Genomic DNA, 24976 nt, shown 5'->3' on the forward strand with positions numbered 1-24976 from the left:
ACAAATTAGGAGGTAGCGGATAAAGGGTGGTGTGACTCGGGGTGACAATAAGATGAGTTGGGTCCAACAGTGAGTTTAACGCCAGTAACATTGAGGGGAATCTGGCCTGGCAGAAGGCGACTGTGCTGTCCAGTCCTCTGTGTGCAGACCGGCACAAGCCCATTCCACACCCGCCGCCGCAGCTCCCCGTCCCTCTTAGTAAACCGGTAGAGCGAAAGAGTGCAAGCGGGGCAGGGCTTACAGATAGGCACACTGTGCTTGGGGCCTCAGGGAGCACACAGGCATAATGCATGCTGGGTCTTTAGTATACGCAGACACACAGACTATCTTTGCAGGTACACACACTAACTGGAAACGCCGAACATTTGTATCACTTTATAGCAGGAAGACACACTAATGGCCTGTAATCATTTCACGGGTTGTATCACTATTTTCAGCACGAGCTCGGCTTCGGAGGCCGCACAGTGTAAGAATGGGGCAGTCAGTCAACCAGGCAGAGCCATTGCGTGCTTAGCATAGCTAGTCTGTAAATACAATAAGATACTCTTAGTGCAGGTCGACGCACAGAGTGCTGCTACATCTGAGAACTTCCTGTTATGTGAGCTGTAGCCTTTCACGACTTCTTGAGGCGCTTCCCTGTCAGTGACCATCCTGTTTCCTTAGCAACAGAATGTCAGCTCCCAACTCAACCAATTTTGACACGTGTGACCAGAGGTTAAAGTGGGCTGGAACCAAAGGGTATGACGTTCCCTTACTTCTAGGAGCCATCCACGATCGTTCCCTAAATGTATGTAAGCCGAACCACGGCAATTTCTTTTTTTTAAACGTGTCCCCTACTGGGGGATTCGAACCTGAGCCCTTTCAATAACAAGACGGTGTAACTCTATCTTGCATGCCTGGATTGTTATTGTTTATTTCAATAGACTGCTTGGGACGTAAAGTGCATTCCCAAGCAGCCAAAAAGCCCATATCTGCATAGGAATTGCTATAGGTGCAGCAGTGTTTTCAGGTAATTGGAGGGGTGTGTGTGGCTATAGACATGAAATGTAATGTAATGGTGGGTGGTTGGAAGGGAAGTCTGCATTAATTGGCATGTTGTGGGGGATTAATAACACACTAGTGGATTTTCTTGCACTGTGTTTTCTTCACTCTTAACTGTTGTAAAAACGCTGCATTGATGAGTGGAGTAGAGGAAAGGAAGGACCGGTATGGGGTTTGATTTGGGGGTGGAGTGAATAGGCCAAAAAGCTGGCGTGGCAACAGGAACATAGTTCCACTACTTTTGGTTTTACACTTCAACCACTGGGTGTCACCTTCCATCGAGTCCGTTCACTCACCCACCAATACCTTTACCTGTCCATAGAATTCAATGAGCTCCCACCCATCAAGAACAAAATCCTTTGCATTCACCCGCTCTGGCGACTCAAAGGTTTGGAGGTATGTGGAGCTAACCATCTCGCCGCTTGGTAGGCCTATTCACGGGCAGCCTCATTTCTTGGGGCTCGGGCGGAGTGGCCGACGGCCTGGGGAGCAGAACTAAATAGATCAGGAGATGGGCGCAGTAAGGGGCCCACACAGAAAACTGTCGGACAACAGATTATGCAGCCTGCTGTGCCGGTGGATGCTCCTCTGCGACATGCGGCTGGCTGATCTCTGTTGACTTGTAGATGACTGCGATGCATTTGCAATATGCAAACAAAGGAATGCATATTCCGAAGGCAGCGTGTGAGATGCTCTGGAGTCACAAAACCTGTGCCCCTTTCACGTGGGGCAATTTATAAGTGATGGCTCAGTTAACAAGCCATTGTTTTATACAGTATGTGCTTAACATTTCAGTGTTAAGAACGGAACATGGGTCATTTTTATTAACTAGGCCAGCACAAGTATCAGTTAGCTGATCAAACCTATGCAAAAGAGAATTAATGTGCCACACAGAAAAGTTTTAAGCTATTTTCTTTATTTTCATGTCTCTTTATTTGACACACCAAAACCTTTTTTTTGTGTATATTACTTTTTAGTTACATATGGTGCATCCCTGGGAAGGTTAACTCTAGTTTTCTTGCTTACGTATTCTAGTGGCTGCTTTGGGACATGGACTAAATGCATCTGCTCAGCATCAAAGGTCTTTTAATTGTCTAAACAAGCCAGCCACTGCCTGGCGTGCACACCAGATGGCAACTCAATGTCATTTGGCACCTTGATTAGGAAAGTGGAGTTCATTGTGTCACCATGCAGACAGTAGTCCATGGCAAATTAATGCAGTGATGTGTGCAGCAATGATTTGTGTGCTGCATAAGTCACCACTCTGTTGGTTCATGGTATCTATGTGGTGCTCCCTTATGTAACAACGCATATACCTGTTTCTTTTTGATCTGATCAATGTCCATACAAGAGCACACTGGACTGTTTTGTGTATGTGACTCTGACGAGCATGCCATACTGTGCCCACACTTAAAAACACATTGGAGGAATCAAAGAAGTTGCATCAAATTGTAAATCCACTAGGCCAAACGCTCTTTCTACACTGCCACACCATGATGTTCACTAGCTGCAAGCCAGCACTAATAAGAGATGCTAATGCCCGCTTTGTTAGATAAAGCATGGGCTTGCTCTTTATTGCCAAAATAGCCTCTGAGGCCTGCGCAATGGCGAGGAGGTAGTGGCTGAGGAACTGTGGGCCCTTTACCACGCACCAGAAGCCAGTTTTGTTTAAAACGCTTCATCCGTTTATTACTGGTTAGGATAATGTTTGAAAGAGGTACAATCCTTTCTGTGTAGCCTTTCTGTGCATTGTCTATTGGGTCTCTCTTGTGCGGTATCCTGCCCTGTCTGTAGATATAATTCCCTAAAGATGTTTCTGTATTGGGGTTGGGCATGCCCACAGTGAGACCCAGCCCTTCCTCCTATAGAATTCTTCAGAAACAAAGAAGCAAAAGAGCCCTTGTACCCCATTTGAGTGGCTGATGCTGCAACCATTTTATATGCTCATCCAAAAACGTAAGCTGTCCAAATGAGCATGTATGGTTCATGGATACAAACATTTTAATGTTAGGGTGAGTATTGTGAACCGTGATGTGAGCACCAAGCCATTCATCAGTTATGCATTTAGAGATTCACACATACAACTCTTTTTATCACAGACTTGTTTATCAAATGTAGTGATCTCTGATCACTGTCATAGTCCTCAAATGCTGTTATTTAATGCAAAGCGGACAAGAATCCTCATTGGTGCTATGTGTCCCCTTTCCCACTCTCAGAGAGTTATTTTGAAAGAGTAGGCTAAGAGTGTACCAGACTGTCCATAGTTGGAATGATAAACTTCTATCAGAAAATAATTCATATAGTTAGTTTAGTATTGCCCCTTGCGAAATACATTCTGATGTTTCACCCTGGGCACCAAGTTGGCTAGACACTGCCCTGTACACGGGTACAAACAAAATGGGCACGTCTCTCCACACACGCATGCACACACTTTGGGCAGCAGACAGGCTTTGCACACCTACCCCCGGCAGCGTCTTCTGTTCGTGCAGTGCGCTCTGGGCTTTAAGGGCAGATTCTCGGGCGCAGTACGTCAGGAACGCGCATCCTGCAAGGAAAGAAAGCGTGTGAGAGGCGTGCGTAGCACAACAGAAGCCCGATATGGCGGGCTTTAGCACTGCATGTTTAAAGTACAGTAAGCAATGAACGTCACAGGGAAGCAGAGCACGTCAAAAGGTTGCAATAATGCACAAAGTGTGCAGTGCTGGCCCTAGGGCCTGGGCACACAGGTGAACAATACAATTTCAAAAGCGCATCGCACGCCACAGTCAATGTACGTCAAAAATACGTAGTGCACATCAATGTAAACAAACGCAACGTCCCAACTAAACAATAAAAAAAACATTTACCATATGTTACTGGAAAACAACGCACGTCAGGACAGTACCATCAACTCCAGAGGTGCACAAAATGAAGATACGGATAAACAATGCGTGGCACACATTTGCAGAGCTAGTCACAAGTACGCCATTCACATCACAGTCACACAATGCACGTGATGTTCTAAGCAAACATTGAACGTCACAGACACACAATGCACGTAATGTTATAGGCAAACATTGAACGTCACAGACACACAATGCACGTGATGTTACAGGCAAACATTGAACGTCACAGACACACAATGCACGTGATGTTACAGGCAAACATTGAACGTCACAGACACACAATGCACGTGATGTTCTAAGCAAACATTGAACGTCACAGACACACAATGCACGTGATGTTACAGGCAAACATTGAACATCACAGACACACAATGCACGTGATGTTACAGGCAAACATTGAACGTCACAGACACACAATGCACGTGATGGTATAGGCAAACATTGAACATCACAGATGCACAATGAAAAGTAACACAGTCACGCATAGTGCACATGGGGCAACATTGTAGCACATGCACACCGATGCAAGTGCAATTTTGCTTGGTATTAATTAGCACTGGGGGAAACAGTGCAGTGGTGCAAACAATGTATTCTTTCAATGCATTTTTGCACTGGAGCATGTTTTGGTGTAGTGCCAATTCCGAATAGTGTAAGCACTAGTGCAAGCTCTTAGCTGATGAAAACTCCATTGCAATAATACGTTTTTTGCACTAGGGCTGCACATGAACCGGTGCACATTTTCTGCAATGAGGGGCCAGAGGTGCAAACTGAAGATCACAGGTGCACAATGTACAACACAGGAACACAGAGACTCATAATGCCGGACAAAGGTGCACAGTGAACCGTACAGATACACAGTGCATATAAGAGGTACACAATTCTACACACAGACACACAATCCATTTCAAAGGTGCAAGATGCAAATCTCACATACACAATCCTTATTCATTGGCACGTCACAGAAATACAATCCACTCAGAGGATCGCAGATATGTTTTCTCTTCATAGGTACACAATGCACATGAAAGGTGCCCAAGACAAAGCAGACATGCCTTGCGTGTCACAGGCACACAACGCACATCCAAGTAGGGAGTACTTCAGAGAGTCTACAGTTGAGTGGCTGTGGAACAGGGGTCTGCAACCTGCGGCTCTCCAGATGTGTTGCACTACATCGCCCATGATCCTTCACCACGGACTATGTTGGCTGGGGCTAATGGGAGTTGTATTAAAAACAATCTGGAGATCGAAACGCTGCAGACACCTGCTGTGGAATGCTCAGATTGTGGGTGGTCTGGCTACTGACCCGTGTTGGCTACTGCAATCGGGGCCGACTCATTGGTTCTGGTTCACGGTGGCACAGTGGTGCAGTCTCTGGTAGTGTCGCTTCGGTACAGGGACAAGAGTGCAGACGAACACTTGACTCATCTCTGCGTTTGCTTCAGGAGAGGCGCGCGCATTTGGAGCACTCAATGGCGCCCCCTGGCCTCAGGAAAGCGAGGTACGACTGCCCATTGCGAGTTTAGGAGCGGATGTGGGGGCTGGGCGCACTGCAGCCTTTTGGAGCAGCTCACCTGGGAGGATGCCATGCTCATCATAGCTGTTGCTGGGGAGACATGGCAGCTAATGGACGCCCCCAGAGAGGTGGGACCTGTCAGACTGCATCTGCCAAGGCACCCGTCCCACAAGACACAGAGCACACATGTCCCGCTAGAGTCCAGGGCACGTGAGATTCGTGAAGGTAATGCACCCCCTGTGATTGATGCATGCGCATTTATCCTGTTCAGGAAAGGCACCCAGAGAGTTTGAGTACCAGGCAGCCCTCCGGCCATGTGGAGAACTGCAAGAAGGCCGTACCTGAAGGAGGGCTCTGCCAAAGTTCCCTTTTCCCTAGGGCTGGGTCTGCAACATTTGCCTCCAGTTGTTTTGGACTACAGCACCCATTAGCACTGGTTGGAATAGTCAATGGTGAGGCATCATGAACGTTGTAGTCCACAGAACATTTGGAGATCCATAGGTTGCAGAGCCCTGCCCAGGGCATTGGACGCTCCCTTGCCTGTGTGCAAAAAGTAGTAAGGCTTTTAGATTTAAGTTGGACAGAAAACCAGAAGGGCCTCATCCTCGACTGATTTGCCACCTGATCTACTCCATCCAGGCCCTATTGAAAGGTGAATTCATTAATGGGCTTCAGAACGGCTACATCGAAAGGCCAGCCAGTGGCACCCTTCAAACACTACTAAAGGGTTCAGTAACGAATCGCAGAACTGCTACACCTAAGGTCAGCCTTACCCTCCAGACCCTCCTTAAAGGTCTACGCGGCAAGGAGCCACAAAACCGCCGATGCGGCAGCCTGCTGCTGCGTCAGTGGGCTTCCCATCCTTCTAAATCCAAGGAACGCTTCCTCTTCTTCCACGGGAGTGAGTGGCCTGCCTGTCACCCTGACTGGAGCAACTCACTTCGGAGGGATGCACCACGTGGTCCATCACATGCGGAAAAGTGCCAGGACACTTTCAATAGAGGCGTTCTCTTCTACCGTGCAATGTTCGGACTCATCACAGGATGCATATCTCCTCCATGTCGAAGATGAGTTGCAAGTGTCACATCGCTAAACCTACTGCCAACTTTGACATCCAAAATATTTCAATCAATGGGAATAGTATTGTGGCACTTTAAAAAATCTGTTTTTGTGGCCACCTTTTTTGTGAAAGTTTATTGAGGACCTTTTTTTGACGCACAGGCCCTAAAGTGGTACCAAGAGATCGGTGAAGTGGCCTCAAGAGTACTTCGGCAAACAGAGAGGCTGCACTATTTAGCCCTGCTGGGGATCGCTTCATTCCTGCTTCCGATCTGGGTCTCTCGATTTTCCTCACTATTGCCAAGTTCCTTTGACCGTGTGGTATTCCGCAACCTGTATTCTGTGCATACTGTTAAGAGAAGTGCATCAATGGAAGAGATTGTTCTATTTAAAATAGAAATGTCTTCTTTAATTTAAAACAGTGGTATTGAAAATGTCTATGTTTAGAGTTTCGTAGAGTACTCAAACACCCGTAGGTTTCCAAAAAAGTTATTTAAAAAACACCCATAGGTTTTTTGGAGCTATGGAAGTCTGGTGGGTGAAAAAAAGTGGGTTTGGAGCTGGTTGTTTTCTTTAAAAAGATGTGAAGGCCACATGGTTTGATACGGGCAAATCGTGACGGGGAGGGCGTGCCAGAGGTTTGAGCCCAACGCTGAGAAGGAAATGCCACTTTGCCTTTTCCAGAGAAATGTTGGGGACAGATGATGGTAGAGTGGGTCCAAAATGAAGAGTTGGAGTTGGCACGTAGTAAGACCGTTTTCAAATAGTGATCACCGGCCCTGACCGCAGGAGGCCTTGTAAACAATACTGCAGACCTTTGTGGAACCAGGAAGGGGACGTAGGACTGGAGATATATGACTCATGTGCCTCGCAATAGATAAGAGGAGAGTTTCTGTATAATATATGATATGGCGCTGTCTAGGAGCTAGGTAGGGATGCCGTCATATAGAGGATTACTACCGTTCACACGGGCAAAAATGACAGACATTACTACAAACACATTTGGTTCTAAACCAGCTCCCAGTAAGTGCATTATACTGTGGAGTTAGTGACGGGGTATGATCACTTTTGAACCCCAGTTTCTTTTACCGGAGGACAAGGAGAGGGTCATAAAGAAGTTTGCCAAAGGTCTTCACCTCCCCATGCGGTAAACACCATGGTTTGATCTGAGTTGAGTTTCAGCCAATTTCCACTCATGGAGCCATCAATGGCTGACAGACACGGAAGGAAATTTGGGATGAGCCCCTCAGCTGCGTCCATCCCACGCAGAATCTGAGTTTCATCGGCATAGAAGTAACTCCAACCATGGAGGAAATGAGTTTGATTACAGTTCATCTGGCACAACCTATCATTTGCTACAAAGCCACTGCCAGGCATTTAACCATGTAACCAAATGTGAGGCAAGGGGAGCCCTGCTTGGTTGAGCAGTCCATAGACTGACACACTGGGCCATGGGCAGGCCATGACAGTACACTCCAAGAACCATTTAACGTCCCCTGTGGCATTCAGCTAGCAACCACCTGGGATTACAGATACACAATATACCAGGGCTGGGCGATATGGTCCAAAAGTCATATCTTGATTATTTTGGACTGAATCTCGATGTACGATATATATCTCAGTATTGTTTATCTGAGTTAAATGCTCAGTTGTAAGCCACCAACTACATGTGAGATGTCACAAACACCTTTATTTATAACACATTGATCAAAATAAAGTGCAAATGCAGGGCTCCTTTTCCTGTTTGAGAATACAAACAGATGTGTAAATATCCAAATGTAAATAAAAAATGGTAGCATATGTAATAATGTATATATGTTTATATCTCGATGTTAACAATAATCTCATCCTATATCGATTTTGAAAATATATCAAAATATCTTCAAAACTCGATATATTGCCTAGCCCTACACTATACATCACAAATATGGATATCAGCCTTACACAATGCATCTCACAAGCATACAGTGAACATTTCAGATGCAACAGGCATGCCTCTAGCACACATCACAGGTTCGCAGCACGCACTGCAAGCGCGCTATGCATTTCTCACATGTATGGACACTGTGCTTGATAAAGCTGAACAATACACATGGCAACATCAGGGAGGGCACAGGCACTACAGCATCTGGGTTCACTGGGAAGCGCAGGAGCAAACACGCCTGTTAATATCACAGCAAGCACAGGAACCAACACATCTGAAACAAATCACGAGAACACGAGAGAAAACACACCTGGGACTATCAAAGCAAGCACGGGAACCAACACACCTAAAACAAATCACGAGAACACGAGAGAAAACACACCTGGGACTATCAGAGCAAGCACGGGAACCAACACATCTAAAACAAATCACGAGAACACAAGAGAAAACTCACCTGGGACTATCTGGGACTATCAGAGCAAGACCAGGAACCAACACATCTAGGAATATCAGAAAGAGAACAACAACCAGCACACATGGGAGCACACATGGGAACACACTGGCAAACACATGAACAAGTGCAACCTGGTCTATCAGAGAGCGCACTGGAACCAGCATAGCTGGGAGTACAATAGAGAACAGTATCAGGGAAAACACAGGAGCTACCCCACCGGCTGTATTCAGGCTGGGAAAAAGCAGATGTGTTGGGACACCAGGAACTATCAAGGTCCACCTGGGAACATGATAGATAGTAAGGGAACCAATATGCCAGACAATATTATATATAAATCAGGATCCAACACACTTCATAACTTTCCGGCAAGAAGACAACCTAACCCCTCTTACACTATCAGGGAGAGCAGAGAAAAAACACACGTGGGTATATTAAATCTAAATCAAGAACCACTAGACCTGGGAGTGTTCTAATGAGCACGCGAATCAGCACATGTTTGCTAATCCGGGTGAGCAGAGAAACCAGCCCACCTCGGGTGATCAGTGAGAGCATGAGAACCAACAAACACAGGAATATAAGGGAGACCACAACAAGAACACACCTGGGATCATCAGAAACAACACAAGAACCAACATAACTGGTTCAATCAGGAAAAAGCCCCTGTGGCAACACACCTGGAAATATCAGGGCAAGAACCAGGGTTTATTAAGAAAAGCACAGGACCAGAACGCAACACATCTGGGAATATCAGGTAGAGCACTGGAACCAAAACTCCTTGGAGTATAAGAAGACGTACAGTGAACCCATGCACCCCGTGCTGTCCGGAACAAGTCAGGCAATATCAAGGAGCAGTGGGAGGAACACATCTAGGAATATCCCGAAAAGCAAATGAAGCAACAAAGCAGGCAAAATAAGGAAAGCACAGGAACCAACACACCTTGGAATGTGAGATGTACATTGAACCAATGCACACCGCGCTGTCCGGAACATGTTCGGAAATATCCGGGGGAAATGGGAGGAACATATCTAGGAATATCCGGAAAAGCAAAGGAACCAACACAGCTAGTAATATTAGGAAAGCACGGGAACCAACACTCCTGAGAATAGTACAAGGATGCAAACTTACCAAGATATTTCAAAGGAAATACAGGAACCAACCCACCTGGGAATGTGAGTGAGAGCACATTGAGAAACACAGCGGCGGATAATCAGAAATACACCTGGGAAGAACAGGAAAAGTACAGGACCCAACACACCAGGAATATCAGAAAAACCACACAAACCAACAGAACTGGGAACAGCAAAGAGACCACAGGAACCCACTCACCTGGAAATATCAGCAAGCGCACAAGACCGGACACATCTGGAGATATATGGGGGCGGTACTGGAACCAGCAGCACCCCTTAGAATATCAGGAAGCAACACTCCTGGGAACATCAGGGAAAGCCAGAAGCCAACACACTTGGGGAAAAGTCGGAAGGTCTACAAACACACACACACAGACACCTGGGAATTTCACAGAAAATGCAGGATCCAAGACACCTGAGGGTACCAGGGAGTGCTCAAGAACTTACACTACACACATGGGCTAGCACAGGACTCGACACACCCGAGAACATGACTAATCAGGGCACAAACTGGCGTGTGCAAGAGAAGTCCCCAATACCACTTCTCCAGGCCTCCCCAAAGACTGAGCATGGCCAGAAACAGGGATAACAGAGACATCAGCACCAGTCCTGGAACTTTCTGTGAAGGGTCTTGCGGCACCTAATGCCCATGGCTCCTGATGGAGTGCTTGTGATGGGGGAACCCAGACTTAGAGCCAATGAGAGGATGTATGGTGGTGCAGCGCAGCTCCGGTGGTAGCAAAGCCGCACCCTCTCGTTGCACGGCACGTGGAAACAGCCTCATTGAACGTAATCACTCAATTGATTTGTATGCTCTGATTAATCTCACACTTCTAAATTGCACAGATGAGCGAAAATGAGCACGAGTTCCCTGTATAGAACTCATTTAACTGCATTTATTTTTCTTTTAATAACAGATTGCTTACTATTAATTATTTAGGCCTCGAAAACCTGAAATCCCAAATCCCAAAGGTAAGTGCAACTTTTAGTCACGGTAGGAAATGGGCGGGAACAAGCAGGAACGCAGATCCAGCAAAGGTTGTCTTGCCAGAGCACAGCTCCATCCCAAGGTCCAGAGACTAACTACCAGATATGTCCAGAAGCGGGAGACTGAATGCAGAAGAAGTAAGGTGACCAAATTGTCAAGACAAAAAAACGCAGACGCCCAACAGCATGAAAGAAGGACTAATCCGCTCACCCCTCTCTCCTCCCCCACCCCATCACATAGTTTCTGCAGAAAAATTGAGAGCTTTTGACAGTTGATAAGAAAACACATACATAACAGGCATCATATATTTTAAGTAATTCTGATTGAATGATGTATTTCAATGTTATATGTATACAATTAACTTAATTGTTATTGGTATTTAGTATGAAAAGTTGAGCATCTCAACTATAGCACACCTTCATATAAAAAAGCATGTAAGTAACTAATGAGCTGCTGCTCTGTTTGACATAACATGCATTGCGATGTACTTGCTTCACAGCCTGTCCCTGTGACGCAAGCAGTTAAAGTATAAGAATGGTACCTGAAAAGTTGGGGGTTTGAGCCCATCCTCAGAAGACACAATTCTGAAACTCTAAGAATGTTTACTTAGTTAATAACTGCTTGTGATTTATAAAAAAAAACAGGACTATCAACCTCACTTTTACCAAAACCAGGACTGTAAATCAAAAAAAAAACTCTGGGGATAGAGGGCCCAATTCCGGGACAGTTCAGGCAAAACAGGGACACCTGATCACCCTAAGAAACAGCCAAAGCTTCACATACTGTTCAGCAGCTCTCCAAATTGGTATATATGTCCTGCAATTTGATCCTCTTTTTTTGTGAGGGTGAGTTTTGGCACTAATGAAAAGAGCAGAGTACAACTTCCATTACTTGCTCAAAAGGATTTCTTGCTGAATTACTATCAGACATGTTTCAAATGTAAAATTGTAAAATTGTGGGCATTCTTATGTTCCCATCATGCTCTTTGCTTGTATGGAAATGGACAGGCTTGGATTCTATGAAGAGATACTGTGTTGGGTGATGTGGCCTGGGGCCACGCCCCTCGGTCCTCCCTCCTCCACACAGCCCCATCACCACCGCAAGGAGGAGAGGGTTCCCCCAGTAAATATTTTCAATTTCCAGGATTGCTTCTGTTAGTCTCCTAACTCGTAGCTAGTTTGGTCTTCAGCCAGGCACGGTTGGAAACAAATAGGGCTCCAACGCTTGCTCTGCAGGTAACTTACAGAGGGTGCCTTAGATCAAAGAGCTAGCGGTACCTTACAGTACACACTTGCAATGTTGCCACAGTGGGTGCCATAAGACTGTGACAGTGAGTGCATCTGGTCCAATGTGTTGGCTGGCACATCCCTTTGGCAGAGGGGGCCTGCTTTGCCCCAGCCAGTCAGGCTGCAGGTAGGGCTCTCCATCATGTGCACCTCGTTTTTGTGTGCTTGAAAGCCCCTCTCTGGAAACAGATGCAACAGCATCACCCCTTTTCCTTTTAGATTCTAGAAAAGGGGAAGCCTTCCCCAAAGATCAATGGGCTTCTTTTCTTCTGGGTCGGCTCAGACTCGCCAATCGGGATGGGCCCTAAGTGCAGGCCCAACATGCTAGTAGTGGTCAATATTTTGGTGAAAGGAGGCCTGTTTTTTTTTTAACCAAATTGGGCCATTTTTAAGAGTTACATTACTAGTTCTGCAAGAGAAGAGGGCGGGTTTGTTAGTGAGAATAGGATGATGGGATAGGTTCAGCACCAGGAGGAAGTGGCGTCTGTGTGCGTTGTCTTGCGTGTGGGAGTTGGTTCGATTCGAAAGGCCCCGCTTGTTGTAACCATGTGGGTAGGAGTCAGTGCCTCGGATGTGTGCTAGGGTTTGGGTTTGGTGTGTAGGTCATGTGAGGTTAGAGTAAGTTTGTAGTCATGCGCACTGGTCAGTTGTATCCATAAGAGGGTCCAGAGTCGCGCATGACTGTTCAGTGTTATTGTATTGTGTTGGTGTGCATTTGTGTAGTGTCGGTGGATTTGTGGGCTATGCGCAAGGGTGTGTTCCTCTGAGGTTACTTCCTTTAAGGTTTCTAAGATACCAATGCCCTGTGGTGGTCCCCATACCGAGGAGCGCCATGCCGGCCCCCGCACCTTCAAGTGACATGTTGGTCCTGAACCCCCCGGATCATACTGCTCCCGATGCCCCTACGCGCCATGCCGATGGTGCAGTTCTCAGGCATCATATTGGCCCGATGTCCAGATGCATTATGCTGATGCCACAGTGAGCAGACACGAGAATGCGCGTGCCCACACACACACACCTATGCCTTAAGGTTCCACCTGAGTACATCTCGAGCCAATCACAGGCTCGTTTTTAGTAATTCCTGTTCCTCTCTCTCAGACCAGCCCCAATGTTCCATTCTCCTCCATCCACTTCAAAATTCGTCCCCCTAACTTCTGCAATCCTAATCTATGATCTACTTATTACAGCCCTCGAAAGACCCGTGTTTTGCTTATAACCTTTATCTGATAGAAAAACCCCGTCATTCTTCAAGGGCACACTTGAGCATATCTCACGTCTATCGCACCACCATGGGCTGTTTTATTCTAGTCCCACTGGCAATATTCTAGATTCGGCCCCCGCAGAAAGTGCCTGGCTTTACGAGTGGGCTTTAGCCCCTCTCTTCTGGTCAGCACTCGGTCGGGTCCAAAAGTAATGAGTACACACACATTCCCCCTGGCCTACCCCCACTGACAGCTTTCCATTTATCTGTTGGGTGGTATCCTCCTCCCTCCTTTTATTCTCGCTCGCCTCTACTCCACTTTTCTTCCACAGACGACGGTCTGGGTCAACCTGGCAGGGGGCACAGCGTGCCACCTTTTTGGATAAGCTTCAATTCTGTAAGCCCGGTTTGGTGGAGATGGGCACTGTATTATTGCTTTTGAACATACCATAACACACACACACACATACAGGCTGTCAAGCCTGAACTATGCAAGACAAATTCCCATAAGTGACTGTGACTGGAGCTCAGACCCACTAAAGCAGACCTTATGAAGAAGTGTTTCACATGGCAATGCTTACTTCTAGTTTTGGTTACCAGTAACATGAACATGTGTGTTTACATGATGATTACAGCATATATTGCTGTGACAGACTGTGTGCTTTTTCTTTGGCTACAGCTGGCAGTAAAGTGTGTTCCAAATGATCCCGTATCCCTTTGTTCTTTGCATCTACGAAGATGTTCATGTGTTCCACTGCAACCCATTGTAAATTGTGTGACTTTTTACCTGCATTTTCTGAAATCTGAGCACCAAGGGTGCATGTAAAGTACACCATTTCAATCCATGGGTAAACATAATTCTGGGGAAGATCACCCGAATTCATCTAAATAGTTTGGGCGTGTTCCCTGCACTTGCTCGGGCCATTTCTTGGAAAATAATGTATGCTGCCTCCGCCCCCGGCATTTGAAAAATTCAACAGTGGTCAGTGATGGAAGTCCAATTTCATCACCATAAGATTTACATGAAAGTGTTTTCAGATCGATTTGCCACGGTGGGAGTATTGATCAGTGCATGGGTGCTGTGAACAGTGAAAATATTCATCAGTGCATCGGTGCTGTGCACAGTGAGAGTACACATCAATGTATGGATGTTGTGCACAGTGAGAGTATTCATCAGTGCATGAGTGCTGTGCGCAGTGAGAGTATTCATCAGTGCGTGGCTGCTGTGCACAGTGAGAGTATTCATCAGTGCATGGATGCTGTGCACAGTGAGAGTATTCATCGGTGCATGGATGGTGTGCACAGTGAGAATAGTCATCAGTGCATGAGTGCTGTGCGCAGTGAGAGTATTCATCGGTGCATGGTTGCTGTGCACAGTGAGAGTATTCATCAGTGTATGGATGGTGTGCACAGTGAGTGTATTCATCAGTGTATGGATGCTGTGCACAGTGAGAGTATTCATCAGTGCATGGATGGTGTGCACAGTGAGAGTATTCATCAGTGCATGAGTGCTGTGCGCAGTGAGAATATTCATCAGTGTATGGATGGTGTACCAAGTGAGTGTATTCATCAGTGTATGGATGCTGTGCACAGTGAGAGTATTCATCAGTGCATGGATGGTGTGCACAGTGAGAGTATTCATCAGTGCATGAGTGCTGTGCGCAGTGAGAGTATTCATCGGTGCATGGTTGCTGTGCACAGTGAGAGTATTCATCAGTGTATGGATGGTGTGCACAGTGAGTGTATTCATCAGTGTATGGATGCTGTGCACAGTGAGAGTATTCATCAGTGCATGGATGGTGTGCACAGTGAGAGTATTCATCAGTGCATAAGTGCTGTGCGCAGTGAGAATATTCATCAGTGCATGGATGCTGTGCACAGTGAGAGTATCCATCAGTGTATGGATGCTGTGCACAGTGAGAGTATTCATCAGTGCATGGATGTTGTGCACAGTGAGAGTATTCACCAGTGCATGGATGCCGTGCACCACTCGATGGGAGTACTGTAAAGAAAAGCTCTGCTATGTGGACCTAAACATTTCCTTGCTTGTTTTCTATGTAGGCAAACTTAATGATCAAAGTGGTTTAATGCCATTTGGAAATAACACAACGTTTTAAAGTGTGTAGCTCTATAAATGCAAAATACAATGTTCTAGAAGTGTGTAGCGCACACGGTGGCATATAGAACACCCTGTATGAGTATAAACCACGATCTGGGTCTGTCACATTCTACTTCTATAGGACTATACACCACTCTATAGGGCTGCAGAAAACGTAAGCAATATGCCCCTCGTGGTGGGGGGTGGGGGAGGGAGGGTGGTGATAGGGTGCAATACAACTTGGTAATGTCCCGAGGTCCAAAATAAAGGACCAAGTGAGGCGAGGGCCTCAAGGCGGGACCAGGCATTATTCGCAAGTGATAATGCCCCCTCAGCGAGGGGGATATAGCTATTAGTGACCAGGCTGGTTGTGCATGGGTGCCAATAGATTTTTCTAAAGTTGTGAAATGGCGCAGTTTAAAAAACTACAAAAGTAAATGGCTGCCATGGAAACAAGGAGAAATAAAGCAGACAGGGCCTACTTTTAGTCCCTTCTCGCTTTCTACAGCGGCAGGGGCAGGCAGGGAACAGGGGGAGAGGAAAGTGAAGGGGAGTGGCGGGGAGGGGGAATGGGGTGAAGAGGAAGCATGGTGGGATCTGAGGGGGAATTGTGGTATGGGGCCGGAGCTAACAGGGGTTGTTGGAGCTGGGAGGGCAGGTGGTGGCTACAGCACATTAGGGGTGTCACAGATGGCTATGGTTCTGCGTGTTTTTATGGCCTCCCTTTTGAAAGTGGGCACATTGTTCATGGACTTTTTGTCGAAATTAAATCAACCTTTTTTTATGGGGGTCCCCCTATGCGCCCCCTGTATTCCACCCCTAACCCCTTCACACCTCGTGCCCCATTTCCCTACCCCACATACACATATACACGTGTATGTAATTGGTGGATTTCGACCAAAGGTGCACGAACAAAGTGCAAAGACATCTATAAAGATAAGCATTAACCATCAGAGGATCCTGAACTCAACAGGAGCACCCGGTACTGTCAGAGTATTGCGTACCCGGTACCTACCCTAAAAACGAGATATGTGCCCCATGATCTTTAAACACTCGAAAGCATATAATATAGGCCCATCGGTCGCTCTGAAGAATTATGGAGCGCCCAATAGCAGTGCCGGACATTTCCTGTGAGCAGAACGCGGCGTGCCAAACAACGGACTATGTATAAAGCACTCCAGTCTCGAAGACAGAAGAGTCTAAACGGGCTGAGATCACTTCACTGGATGCCAGAGCATTCTCTAGGGGGCAGGCACCTGTCTACAGGACGGCCCGACTGTGGGACACACTCTAGCAATGACGTCATTTAGGGGTCACCATTTTTTTGTAATGCAAACTCCTGGGCTGTGGCCAGCACCATGTGGTTCTTTAGTTCTGGAGTGGCTGGCTTTCTTGTTCAGGCCCCTTATAAAAAAGAAGAAAAATAAGAACAGGAGTGCCACAAGTCTAACACTTTCAGCACTGACCCTAAATAAGAAAGATTAGGAATACCAAATAATGTGTCTTTCTGGAATTCTATACAATAATTGATAGACTCTTTAAAGGTTTATTTCAGGCACACTTCAGGGGGTGAGTCACTGATTTAGTCTGTTCTTAAACGCCTCAACTCAGCCTTTCATCCTTCTGAGGTCGATAAATGAGTACCAACACAGGTTGGGTGATACTGGGTGTATATTTTTTCTATATAAAGCGCTTATGCGTAAGTGCTATATAATAACACATCATTATCATTTGGTCATGGACGTCTGCTTGCATTGACAGTAATTTGGTAATATGGTTCTATACACACTGATCTTAACGATGCATATGGCGATCCATTCTTGTATGAAATGTACATCACATTATAGTGATATCGTAACCATTTTTTTAGTAGTGTACAATGCTATGTGATGTCAATTCCTGTTTTGTCAAAGGGTGAAAGGTCTTGCTCCATTGCTTCCCGCAATATCACTTTGGGGTGGGGTCAAATGACATCACTTCTGTTGATGTCATCAGGGGGTCAAGGGTCGTGGGATGTCACTTCCGCTACTCCTGGCATTTTGGTCAAATGACGTCCCTGCACTCTAGAGATATTAAGGCCATGGAAAAGCACCCTGCAGGTGTTCTCACTCATTCTACAAGCATGTAAAGCCCTCTGCAGGAGCATAGGCAAGTCTTTCACCAGCTCCATACAATTATAATTGTTCTTTTATAACGCACTTAATACCAGAGACTAGTTTTTAAGCACAGTGGTTTTGCTTCCAAGACAAACGTGTTGCCCCTGTGCTATCCTCCTGGTCTAATGTGGGCACGGCTCTGGCATTAAATATTTTGTTTCTCATTGAGAGGTCTCCTTAACCTGTTCCCTCAAACTGTTGACCTACCAGGTTGTTACCTTGTACCCTCAGCCGGGGAGTACTCCCAGAGTCAATATGGTTGATGTTTGCCTAACTACCCGGGAGTCAGGTGTCACTGCTGATCCGCCCGTCCCTCTCCACGCATGAATGGAAATTACCCTTTCCCCTCCCTAACCAATCATTTAGCTCCTAACTTCTCAAGGTTGTCCGCGGCGCTAGAGTTGGATCCGATGCCCGCTCGGGGCAATCTTTAGATTCCAACAAAGTGAGGCCTAGAAATTCCACCATTCGAGGCCTACCAAATGCTCTTAAATAAGTGTTATCTTTTTTACACAAGTGAGTGGTTCTCATTGTATCAACGCCAACAGGGGAAAGTATGAAACGCAGTGTTAGTACCAAGCGGTGTTCAGGTGACACCCGCAATTCTGCAGCGTGGCACACCTGGCCCTTGGCTAGCTTAACGCCCATCATGAAGCAACACTGTCTCCAGTGAACGATTCCCACAGGCATTACAACAGATTCAGTCTTTCTTTTCCCCAAAACAGGCTCTCATCCCACCCTCACAAAACAGGTTCTGTCCTCCGTTCACCAAAATCGGACTTTCCCCTCCCCAAAATCAGTCTCTTCCCTCCATTCCTCCAAATTCGACTCTGCTTCCATTCCCCAAAATCAGATTCTGCCCTGCGCACCTCCACCCAAATCAGACTCTGCTCTGCACTCCTGCCCCAAAGAAAGACTCTGGCTCCCATTCCACTAAATCAGTCCCTACCCTCAATACCCCCCAAAAAGACTCTGTCCCATACTTCCAAATCAGCGTTATCCCTCCACTCCCTAAAATCAGACTATGCACTTTATCCCCCCCAAGTCAGACTATCTGTTGCACCCCACAAATCAGGATCTGCTCCCATTCCCCCAATCAGAATCTCTCTTTCTTTCCCTCAAATCAGACTCCGTCTAATCAGACTCTTCCTGCCATTTCCCTGCACACCCAGAGCTGAAGGCTGCAGCCAGGTATGTGTGGAGGGAGACTTGTCAAAGTGCTGTTTGTTGCCGTCTCTTTCAAGGGAGAAAGCTGCATCCTGTAGCTAGTGACCTTTGTTCTTAGTCCCATCTAATGAGCATTAAGAGGATGGATCTCTGGAATGACCTCAGGGCGGGACCACACAACTCCCCTCACTAAGCCTTTTGGAAGATAGCAAACATATCCTGGGTGACACTATTTTGCTCTTAAATTAAATTGAATGTCTTTATGTGTTGCGGCTTTGTGTCTTTTTTTATCTGCTTCTACTGCACAAGCCCCTCAGGGTGCAGGTCAAACATAATGGAAACGAAATAAAAATGAGTGCATCATTTTGCAGATGTAGGAAGCAATTTACATGATAAGAGTATACCCAATAGAAGCACAAAACATCATACAAGTGGTGAAAACCATGTATAGGAAGATACATCATTATCTAAGAGGATGAACCTCTCTTCATGAGATGGAAGGCAAGTACAAAGAATAAATTGCTCTCCAAGAAGACAAAGAACTCTATGAGAGGATAAGCAATTCCACAGGACAGGGTTTTAGTATTCCAGATAACATAGCCTTAACTAATATAAAAATGGTTCTACAGGGGGCAAACCCTCTGTACTACAGAATCAATCACTCCGGAAGAGGACACATCACTTTATAAAAGAATAAACCACTTTGCAGGAGAAAACACCACCCTATGAAAGGAGACACTGCTTCTACAAGAGAATAAACTGCTTTGCTTGGTAATGCTTCATTCGGAAAGAGAGCACAGCACTCTACGAGTAGAAAAACATTCAAAAGGATAACAAAACATGATAAAAGTGGACACATCACTTTACAAGATGATAAACCACTCTAGATGGAAACACATCACTATAAGAGATTAAAGAGCTGTAAATATGGGAATAACGCACTGTACTAGATAATTAAGTACCACAAATGTAGAACACCCTGCACAAGGGAAGCAATCACTCTGCAAGAGGACGATCTCTCTACAATAGGATAAACTACTGTACACGAGAATACTTCACACTACATTACACTTTTTAATAGCATAGACCAGTTTACATGGGAATATTTCACTTTACAGGAGGCTACATTACGCCTTGTAAGAATCAATCCCTCCACAAGATGATAAAGCACTCTTCTTCATAATGCATCACTTTCCAAAAGAAGACAGTCGCTTTTCAAGAGGATTCATCCTCCTACAAAGGTCGAATTCTTCTACAGCTGGATAAGCAACTTTGAGGATACATTAATCCCCTTAAATTACTTTACAAAATAATACATCACTTTATAAGAGGCAAATGTCTCCTATCGGTTAACAAATAATCGTGCTTCAGAATGCCACTTTATAAGAATGCAAATCATCCCTGCAGCACAATAAATCCCCCCGACTCCACAACAATAAACCAGTCTACCAGAAATAAATCCCTATTCAAAAGACTATATCACAACACAGAATGACACACTATCTTAAGTGATACTAAGTCACCATAAAATAGGATACCCCTTTCTACAAGAGACTAGCACACTGTACAAGAGGACAAATCTCTCTCCAATAATACTATAACTCACTCTAGAACAGTTAAATCACTGTACAAGAAGTCAAATCACACTTCAGCTTAATACATTGGTCTACAGGAGAAGAAAGTGGTCTACAGGACAATTCACTCAACAAAATGATACATCATTTTATGAGAGGCGAATGTCTCCTATGGCATAACAAATAATCGTGCATCAGAATGTAACTTTATAAGACTGGAAATCATCCCTGCAGCACACTAAATCCCTCCTGCTCCACAACAATAAACCAGTCTACCAGAAATAAATCCCTATTCAAAAGACTATGGGCCTCATTACACGGTAGGCGGTATTAGCGCCATGGTTGCCGCCGGTATTTTACTGTGTCCGCCTTGGTGGATGGCGGAATTACCGCCCTACTCCAAGGTGAGCGGGGGCGGTAATTCCCCATTTACCAAGGCCCTTCCCCATTCCCATTTTTGCCCCCATAGGGCATAATGGGAATGGGGAAGGCGCTAATTACAGTAGTGCAAATTGCGGTACCGTAGTAGCACCCAGGTCCCTTTGCGGCACCCTACTTTAACGGCTGTTAAAACCAGCCGTTAAAGTCGGGTCCCGCAAAGGGAACTCGTAGTAAGGCGGTAAGGGTTAACGGTCACCGGTAGCATTACCAGTGACCGTTAACCATTACCGCCTTCCGTGTAATGAGGCCATATATCACAACACAGAAAGACACACTATTTTAAGGGATATTAAGTCACCATAACATAGGATACCCCGTTCTACAAGAGACTAGCACTTTGTACAAGATGATAAATCGCTCTCCAATAATAATATAACTCACTCCAGAACAGTTCAATCACTGTAGAAGAAGTCAAATAACAACATGGGATAATACATTGGTCTACAAGAGCAGAGAGTGGTCTACAGGACAATGTTTCACTCAACAAGATGATACATCATTTTAAAAGAGAAGAAATCATAATACAAGATGTAAAATCAGTCCATGGGCATATAACCTCTATGACAGAAGTTCTATACAAAATGGCAGATCATAATACAAATGGATAAATTACCTGACAAGATGATTAATCCCTCTACAAAAAAACACAGTATTCTCCAGAAAGCAAATCACTCACTAAGGGAAGAAAGCACTCTGCAAGAGGACATACTGTACTATGGTACTGATTAATCTACAAGGGAGCACATTGCTTTATTAGGGTATAAACAACTCTCCATAAGAAGGGACCATATAAAAAAAAGGAAACATGCATTGTATGAGAGGATAAACCACTCTTCTTGAAACGTCTTCTCTCTACAAAAGATCACTAAACAACAGGGTAAAACAGACCAGATCAAATGAGACATGAATAATACATTACTCTAAAAGCATGGCTTTCAAACTGTGGGGTAGCCACCCTGAGGCCATGGGGGGCAGAGAGGGTTGAAAAAAGATGTCCAAGTGTCGCGTACAAAGCTCTCTCAAGAAGGAGGACAATAATATGTGTAAGTAACTTTGGCATGGGTGTGGGAAGGGGAGGGGCACCGACTGTGTTTAACGAAAGTGAGGGCTCGACATTAAACACTTTTGGAAACCACTGTTCGATAAGGTGATTATTCACCAGAATAATACCTTTAAAAAAGAATAAATCACTTTGCAAAGGCGCATATCACTTTGTAAGAGTAAAACAACTCTGCACGAGAATACACAATATTGCAAAAGGACACATCACTCGACAAGAAGATCTACCACTCTCTGTAAGAATGCTCCCCACTGTAAAAGTGTATACAATACTCTATAGGGGAATACATCAGGATACAAGAGAACTCATCAACCACTCTACAAACATATACACCACTCTAGATGAAAATACACCACTCTATGAGATAGCTCTCAATAAGAGAATAGGTGACTCTAAGGGTGAATACATTACTCTGCAGTAGCAGAAATTCACCTATAAGAGACTGTTTTAGGCATTTTAAAAGAGAAAACATAATTCCATGGCTGTAAAAAAAAAAGTCCCTTTGAAAGAGAATTAACAATTGTACAAGTGTAAAAGCGTGGTACATGAGAATTCATTCCACTATAAATGGATAAATCTCTTTGTAAGACAATAAATCACTCTGTAAGAAGGTGAATGATTCCATGAGTACACGCAGGAACATAGATCACAAATGAAGAGGTTGAAGCTGTTTACAAAGACATACAGTCATTTGGAGGCATAAGAGATTAGATCACTCTGAAGAAGTGCCAATCACTCTACAGCAGAAGTGTGGAGGTTACAACAAATGAATGAATTGCTTTGTAGCAACAGAAACAGGCAAATCAGTCTGCTGAAGAATAGACATCCTCGGGCACAGTAAAACACTGTCATGCGAGGTGGCCCAGCCTGTAGCAGTGCAAGCACACCCCAACAGACCAATGAACTCCTCGGCAGAATCAGGGACTGAATTTACTACATTGGTTTACAAATCGTAAAAGTCTTCTAAACCTCAAAGAATATTAAATAACAGAGCACATCAATAGCTAAATCTAAAACGACCATCAGGAGTGAAACAAAACAAAAAAAGAGGAGGACCAAAAATAACGGTAAGTAAACATTGCACGTTTTCCTGAACAGGAAGGCTTCCATACATTTGAAGATGGAAAGATTGCTTGAGTTCCTGGGACCCGAATGTAATCCATTCCACAAACGTATTGATGGCTTTCTTCCTAGTGGACTGAAGGCTGATTCCTGGCTTGCCCAAGTGGCTTGAGTGCCACACTTGACTGTGTGGCGCACTACAGAAGACAGTATTTTCCTGCACAATAAGGCATAATTGAGAGAGGGATCATTTTCAGGTGAAAATGACCCACCTCAAGTTATGGTCTGATGTGATGCACAGGGCCATAAGGTGGGGAAGAGTCATTATCCCCAGCAATAGTCGTACACGTGATTGAACAGGAAAACGTATTCCAATGAGCATGCATTATATGTCATGTAAAAGTGAAGGGTTTCTGTAGCTTTAGGGCGTTATATTACCTGTTGCCTGTCATGCTGAAGAGTCAGTGAAAAAAAAAGATCCTCCCAGGCAGGGGCAATTGAAGTAATGGCTCACATGTTTTCCTGAAGTTTGGGCTCAAGTGTTCTGTTGTACAGTTTGTAAGGTATTGGTGACAATATTTCTCTGTGTTTCCACTTAAGTTGAACATGGTTGTCCGGGTAAGTGGTCATTTGTATTTTGTGTACTACTAGTGCTGATATATTTGCGTGTGTGTCTGTTTTGGTCCTACTGGCTGAGGAAAGTATGAAGGGAAGTGTGTTCTGTTGTTTCCTTGTCTGCTTCAGAAGACAGCATGCCTGGAATTAACTCAATACCCAATACCAGTAGAATTCGGATTGGCTGAGAGGAGGTCAATAATGACATGCATCTGCCAATACCGATTAAGTGCTGTGATGCAGAACAAAGAACTCCACTGTAGAAGCAAGCACTCTACAATAACGTGGCAAAAAGTAGTCACCATACAGAATTCACAACCAACAGTACAGTGATATACTCTCCAGCAGATTACAATATATACTGCGCAATAGAACACTTATGGTGGAATCGCTCAATTCAGCAATACAGACGTAATCAGCAGAACAAGCACAGTACATCCAAATACAGCTCATACTTTAGAGCAAAATCAAGCCCTCAACGGCAGAACAGAGGATGACGCACTCTACTGCACAATAAACCACTATATTTCAAAATAAAGCACTCCATTGCATAAGAAATCACTTGATCGCAGAAGAGTGGAACTGAAGTGAATTGGAAGAAGACCTCAGAGTATTTTATTTTGTCGGCCTTGTTGATTCCTCATCTGGGCACTGACGGTGTGCGAAGGGCAGTGGACACAGTGGTGTGCATGGCATTGACTGAAGCATCAGGTGACGGGCCCCCCCTGAGACTAATCGCTCACTTCCACCCTTAACAGGCTTCCTGTACCCCCAAGGGTCTGCCACTCCGTCCCAGCTCACCTGCCTGGGCATCCATGGGCTGGCACAAAGGCATAATAACATCCGGGCAGCAGTGCCGCCTGACCTTGAGGAAGCGCACGGGCATCAATTATAATGATGGAGAGAATTGGGAGGTGGGGGTCAAGTGCTGTAAGTAGGGGAGCGGGTGTGTTTTGAAGGTAGTGCTGATGGGTGATGAGGTGTCAGAAGTGGTGCAGGTGAGGAAGTGGTAAGGGATTGCATTAGGTGGCAGGTGGTGTTAGATCTGATATTGGGTGGGTCTGTGGTAGGGTTCGGATAGTATTGTAGTTGAGGAGGGCAGTTTTAGAAGTGGTGCGGGTGGGTAAGTGGTAGTGTTCTGGTAGTATGGTGGTAGTGGAAGAGGGTTTTAGAAAGTATGTAGTGGGGAGCAGCGGTGGGGCTGAGAGGGTTCTGGGGATTTTAGGAATGATGGCGGGGAGGCTCCAGGGTGAATTCTGTTAGGTGGGGAATGTGGTTGAGTGTGTGCATGGGTGTGCAGTGAAGAAGCCCAGTTGAGAAGGGA

General features: G+C 45.3%; 1 protein-coding gene across 16 annotated transcripts in view; it reads right to left on the minus strand.

The window, feature by feature from the left end:
* Positions 1–24976, minus strand: part of CELF3 (CUGBP Elav-like family member 3) — a 331245-nt gene that overhangs the window by 285986 nt on the left and 20283 nt on the right. For 14 of the 16 annotated variants that reach the window (XR_011304210.1, XR_011304211.1, XM_069650631.1 and 11 more), the window contains exon 2: positions 3504–3586. The exons of the other annotated variants lie outside the window; for them this stretch is intronic. Coding sequence is in view for 12 of the 14 variants with exons in the window: in XM_069650631.1 (XP_069506732.1) it covers positions 3504–3586 (83 nt within the window). In the remaining 2 variants the exon portion in view is untranslated. The remainder of the gene's footprint in view (positions 1–3503; positions 3587–24976) is intronic. 16 annotated transcript variants of the gene reach the window in all.

This window comes from Ambystoma mexicanum, chromosome 1p (assembly GCF_040938575.1).
Source record: "Ambystoma mexicanum isolate Mex_15411 chromosome 1p, UKY_AmexF1_1, whole genome shotgun sequence".
Lineage (NCBI taxonomy): Eukaryota > Metazoa > Chordata > Amphibia > Caudata > Ambystomatidae > Ambystoma > Ambystoma mexicanum.